The sequence below is a fragment of the Aethalodelphis obliquidens genome, unplaced genomic scaffold, assembly GCF_003676395.1.
Source record: "Aethalodelphis obliquidens isolate GAN/ISIS:26980383/991018 unplaced genomic scaffold, ASM367639v1 scaffold62, whole genome shotgun sequence".
Classification (NCBI taxonomy): domain Eukaryota; kingdom Metazoa; phylum Chordata; class Mammalia; order Artiodactyla; family Delphinidae; genus Aethalodelphis; species Aethalodelphis obliquidens.
Genome location: NW_020838006.1, coordinates 5,297,891 through 5,303,890, shown reverse-complemented (window position 1 = coordinate 5,303,890; position 6,000 = coordinate 5,297,891). Strand labels below are relative to the sequence as shown.

Genomic DNA, 6,000 nt, shown 5'->3' with positions numbered 1-6,000 from the left:
TTTTTTTTTTTTGCGGTACGCGGGCCTCTCACTGTTGTGGCCTCTCCCGTTGCGGAGCACAGGCTCCGGACGCGCAGGCTCAGCAGCCATGGCTCACGGGCCCAGCCGCTCCGCGGCCCAGACCGGGGCGCGAACCCGTGTCCCCTGCATCGGCAGGCGGACTCTCAACCACTGCGCCACCAGGGAAGCCCGCGGTTCTGGTTTTTGAGGTAACAGAAATAACTTTGGGATATATAGGATGGGATCCCCCTGAGTGATTCTGGGCAAATCACTTAACACATTCCAGGGCCCAGTTCCCTCTTGTGGGAGGGGAGGTGACGTTTGACAAAACACTCTTCAGGCTTCCTTGCAGTTCGCTGCTGTGATAGTTTTATTCTATGACCCGAAGATGAAGCCGGTTCCCTTCTCTCAGATGGAATTTTTGCCGAGGCTGGGGAAGCATTTCATTCCTCTGGTTTTAGAAATGTCACTTTCACACAGATCGAGGGTGACCAAGTTCTCCTAACGTGAATGGCAAGAGTGATGTCTTTTTCTTGCATCCTTCTCTAACCAGTACTTTGGGTTTGTGCTGTACCGAACAACACTTCCTCAAGACTGCAGCGACCCAACACCCCTCTCTTCGCCCTTCAATGGCGTCCATGATCGGGCCTACGTCTCTGTGGATGGGGTAAGAATTCTCTCTGTACTTGTGGGTCTGCCCCCACGGGAGAGGGGGTTTGTGGGTTGCACTTGGTAACATGACAGTCAAGGCCGTTGCTGCCTTTCCATCCTCAGGCTCTACCCCTCCTCGTGATGCCCCTTAGCTCCGCCCCTTGCTTGCTGAGGTAGCCTCACCTGTGCTCTGTCTACCTGAGATACACCCCCTCACCCATCCGAACCGCAGGACTGTGCTTAAGGCCCCACCTCCTCGGAAAGCTTCCTGGTTGCCCCAAATCCAGGGCCATCCCCTCTGATTGACCATGTGTGTCACCCATGTCTTCTTTGCTCCTGGAGGGCAGGGTCCGTTTGTACACCCCGGATGACTCATGTAACTGTGGGTCTTCATTACATGAGAAATTATATTCTGTCGGCTTGTTCCTGATAATTAGAGCAAAAAGACACAAAGGCTTTGGTTTTGTAGCAAAGTAAAGATAACATTTTAGGATTTCCCTTCCTCTCACTGAAACAATCATGTGAAAAAAAACACACGAAGAGATTTTTCCTAACCAAGAAAACTTGTTCAGAAAATTTTAAATGAAAGTATTTCCATTCTGTTGTCATTCGCGGCTTTAATTTCAGCGGCAGCAAGTGTCTAAGACATTATGTGTATACTGGCAGCAGTTCCTAAAATTTCAATCTGGGGGTTGTCTTAGTGAATTACGGTCATTTTTTTTTTTTTAATCTTGCATTTAACAAAACTAGGAATATGTTGCTGCTAAAATACCTGTTGTTTCCCCTCATTTTATTATTTCATCTTTGTGGTTAATGCATCATGTCAGGTATTTTGAAGTGAGACTATTCCACCTAACTCACTGATTTTATCTCGTTTGTCTGATTTTGTCTCCTCTCTCCATGTTGTTTAGAAGCTACTTTTTGTGACTGCCTTTTTGCTGTGAGAACGTGAAGAGGTTCCTGTACTAGGAATCTTCCCCTAGAATTTTTGCCTCTATCCCCTTTCTGTTAAAAATACATACACGGGCTACTCAACACTCTGTTATAACCTATATGGGAAAAGAATATGAAAAAGAATACATACGTTTGTATGTATAACTGAACCACTTTGCTGTACACCTAAAACGAACACAATGTTGTAAATCAACTACACCCCAATACAAAATAAAAATTTAATTTAAAAAATAAAAAATAAAGGACTTTCCTGGTGGTCCAGTGGTTAGGACTCCGAGCTTCCACTGCAGCAGGCGCAGGTTCGATCCCTGGTCAGGGAACCAAGATCCCACATGCCGTGCAGTGGGGCCAAAATATTAAAAAAATAATAATAAGATAAAAATAAAAAATAATAATAAATACAAAATTTAAAAATAGAAATAGATGCACAACAAAACATCCCAGAGCTAAGGAAACCAGCCTTGCCCCTTCCTTGCTGGGAGCTGAGTCTGCTGACCTTCTTGTGTAGAAAGCAGTGATTTCTGGAACGTGGGCATCTGGCCAGTAACTTGGGCAAAGGAGCCATCAGAGCATTTCCTCCCAAGTCTGGTGACACTTCCAGGCAGGAAAACGAGTGCTGAACTAACTGAGCGGGCTGCCTCTCTGCTGACCCTCCCACCCTAGTTAACTCTCATTTGGCATTGAACTGACAGGTCCCCCACGGAGTCCTTGAGCGAAATATTGTGATCACCCTGAACATAACAGGGAAAGCTGGAGCCACCCTGGACCTCCTGGTGGAGAACATGGGGCGTGTGAACTACGGCAATTCTATCAACGATTTTAAGGTAGGCGTAGCTTCCCTGTAGGAGTGAGGTTCAAAGGTTGACCTGTGCCTAAGCCACTAGGGAAGTTTCTGTAAATGCATTTAAAAACTCTCCCACATACACTCTTTACCTCCAGCCCTGTTCACATAGAAGTAATTTTTAAAAGCACACCCACCTTTCCGTATTTGATGAGTGAACCTACCCTGATTTGTTTTGCAACCTAGAAGTTGGGTTATTTTGAAGAACTGTTTTCCTCTGCAGGTGATGAGAAAGTTGAGCTTTGCAAACAGAAGCCTTCCTTTGCGTTTGAATTCAGTCATCCTTTAGTAAGAAACAGGAGGAGAAAGCCACTGCACCATGCTTTTCCTTTGCTTAAAAAACCCACTGAGGTCGCAAAAGGCACTCCCTTGCCAACAAAGCCAGCTTAGCATTCGGTCTGCTCTGTTTTATGGATGTGGATGAACCAGGACAAACTCTTGAATTGCAGAGAACCTTCCCCTTGGTGCACTGCCTCTCACTTCTGTTGGTTAGTCTGTGCCTAGGTGTCTAGTGCAAATACATTTTTCTAATGTACATTTTGAGAGCATTATTCAGCAAACATTTGTGCAGTTCATAGTCTGTGCACATGCTCCGTGAGGCGCTTTGGGGGATGCAAGGATGTTGAGATATGGACGACCCCGTGGGTAGCTCACCATCTGCTAGAGGAGGGAAGTCTTCACTGAGGGAATGATGGTACCACCCACTCTAGGAGAGGACAGGTGTCTGGGGCTATTTCCTGACCCTCCTGGTGACACCTCGGAGGCAAGGCAGTGACACTCTTAGGGAATAGCTATACAGGGGCCACTTTTGTCTCCAGTAGAAATGTCCCTGTTACAGTCCTTGTGCTCAGGCTGTAATTAGTGGCCTTCCTGCTTGGCTGTCACAGGCCATGCTGACCTATAGAGTGATGGGGACTCTTATGAGGTGTCTAAGTCCCCAGGACCTGGCACCCAGCTGCCTTGTTAATGCCTATTGAATTACTAATTGGACAATTGAGGCTTGATATTGAGAAGTGTCCTGGGACTAATTTGGGATCCCACTGGGTTGGAGAAGTTCCCCTCATAAAAGGCTGGGAAGAGGGACTTCCCTGGTGGCACAGTGGTTAAGAACCTGCCTGCCAATGCAGAGGACACAGGTTCGAGCCCTGATCCGGGAAGATCCCACATGCTGTGGACCAACTTACCCGTGCACCACAACTGCTGAGCCTGCACTCTAGAGCCCGCGAGCCACAACTACTGAGCCCACGTGCCACAACTACTGAGCCCACGTGCCACAACTACTGAAGCCCGTGCGCCTAGAGCCCGTGCTTCGCAATAAGAGAAGCCACCACAGTGAGAAGCCTGCACACCACAATGAAAAGTAGCCCCCGCTCCCTGCAACTAGAGAGAGCCTGTGCACAGCAATGAAGACCCAACACAGCCAATAATTAATTAATTTTTTAAAAGTCTGGGAAGAGAAAGCCAGATAAACCATGAGCAAAGGCTTCGATGCAGTGGCTGGTGTCTTGGACACCCCAGGCCCCTGCCCCTGCTGGACAAATAGAGCAACTTCAGAATGTGAGTCTGAGGCTCCCTATCATCATCACGGCCCTTTCTATCCTTTTACAGTGGGCTGGATGCTCTTTTGCATCCCCCCCTCCACTCACTCTCTCATCCTCAAATTCCATCATTTCCTCCATTCTAGCAGTGTCTCTGAACCAAACACTGAAGATTGGGGATTTGGGATCAAAAGCTCTGGCCTCAAGCCAGATCTGTCCCTTTGATGTACACACCGTTTGAGTCTGCATATACTGTTTGTGTTTCATATCCCAGTTTGCTTTTCCCAGGAATTCAGGGCTGGAACACAGAGTCACTTCAAGCCAACCTCCACCCCCACCCCCAGCTCATTGCTCTGTTTCTCCTTTACAGGGTCTTATTTCTAACCTGACTCTTGATTCCAATATCCTCACCAACTGGGAGATCTTCCCACTGGACACGGAGGATGCAGTACGCAGCCACCTGGGGACCTGGGATGGCCATGACAGCGGCTGTGCCCACAGCCCATCTGACTACACACTCCCGGCCTTTTATGTGGCTAATTTCTCTATTCCCAGTGGGATCCCAGACTTGCCCCAGGACACCTTTATCCAGTTTTCCGGATGGACCAAGGTATGTGTCTTCATGGGAAGTGTTTGAATTCAGGCCTCAGACATCTGGTTTTCAGTCTCTGATTGAGAATCAAAAAGAGCTGCTAATGGGATGCTGTGTGAGTCTGAGAGTGGAGGGTTTTCTTTGGAAGTTTACCCATTTCTCAGGAGCAGGACCATGGCAGATCTTTGAAGATGCAATGGTCAGCATGAAGGTACACCATCTACCCCATTTTCATTGACTGACAACTTCCTTTAGAAACTTCCTCCTTCCTCTAAGAAAAATCATAGTCCCCTTGGAAAGTGCCTAGGAGGAGCCCTTCTTCTTTATCCTGAAGAAAATCTGGCCCAGGCAAAGGGGTGAATATCTGGGGCACCTGCTTTCTCTTGTTCATGCCTAACTCTATACTCTCAGAACACCCCCACCTCCGTGTGAAAGTGCCCCTGTGCCCTGGGGGCATCCACCACTGTCTGTACGATCCTCAGCTCTCCCTTGGCCACTTTACTGCCTGCTCACTCTCCTTTATTCTTTGAAGACATCAGCATGTCTTCTTTCACCATTGTCTTCTCCACTTCCAAGTCCTGTTTTCATCCTAGATGCCCTTATCATGACTCAGTTATTCATTCAACAAATATCTAGTGGCCACTGTTACCAAGAGTGGGTCCAGTTGCTTGCTGCTCTAAAGCCAAATAAAGAGGCAAGGTTGGTGGAAAGGATAGTTTGCTTTATTTTGGTTGCCAGCAATTGGGGGTGGGGAGGACAGACTCCTGCCCAAAGGCTGACTCCCCCCTGCCCCCAATCGGCAGGCAAGAGCTTTTATAGGTGGACGGAGGGGGCTACATATAGAAACAGCACAGTCAGCCTGACAGTCATATTGAAATTGGTCCTGCGGTGGTCTGACCACCTTCATCTTGATTGTTTTAAGTACAGTTAATCTTCAGCTCCAGGGTCGGTTTGTTACCATTTCTTTGAGGCCAATTCTCTGAATTGTGGCAGCTTATGTGATGGCTACAGTCTGGTCCTCGTGTAGTTAACTTCTTCCACCTGGTGGGGGTTTCAGTATCTATAAGACAGCTCACAGAACATGGCTCAGAATATTATCTATAGCCCTTGAGGAGGAATTAAAGTCCTTGACTTTGCTTAATGACTAAACTATTAATGTTTTGTTCTATTTGATTGTTTTCCTTTGCTTCTGTATTTTCCCACTTCTCTCATTAAACCTATCCTTTGGCTAAAGTTTTTCTACAAGACAAAAGGCAGGTGGAGGACATGGCGGGGGAGGTGGGAAAGGACAATAGGGTCCTGCTCCATTTCAATCCTCCCTTTCCTTTGATACTCCCCAATCTTGATGAGGGACAGGTATAGAACAAGAAAGGGAATAAAGTTTTGGATAGAGAGATTAATCATAAACTTGGCAGAGGAACTTG

The 6,000-nt window shown here is 47.2% G+C and overlaps 1 protein-coding gene across 2 annotated transcripts in view; it reads left to right on the top strand.

The window, feature by feature from the left end:
- Positions 1-6,000, top strand: part of GLB1 (galactosidase beta 1) — a 90,342-nt gene that overhangs the window by 63,414 nt on the left and 20,928 nt on the right. For both annotated transcript variants that reach the window (XM_027088352.1, XM_027088354.1), the window contains 3 exons: positions 554-667; positions 2,298-2,429; positions 4,355-4,594. In XM_027088352.1, the coding sequence (XP_026944153.1) occupies positions 554-667; positions 2,298-2,429; positions 4,355-4,594 (486 nt within the window). The remainder of the gene's footprint in view (positions 1-553; positions 668-2,297; positions 2,430-4,354; positions 4,595-6,000) is intronic.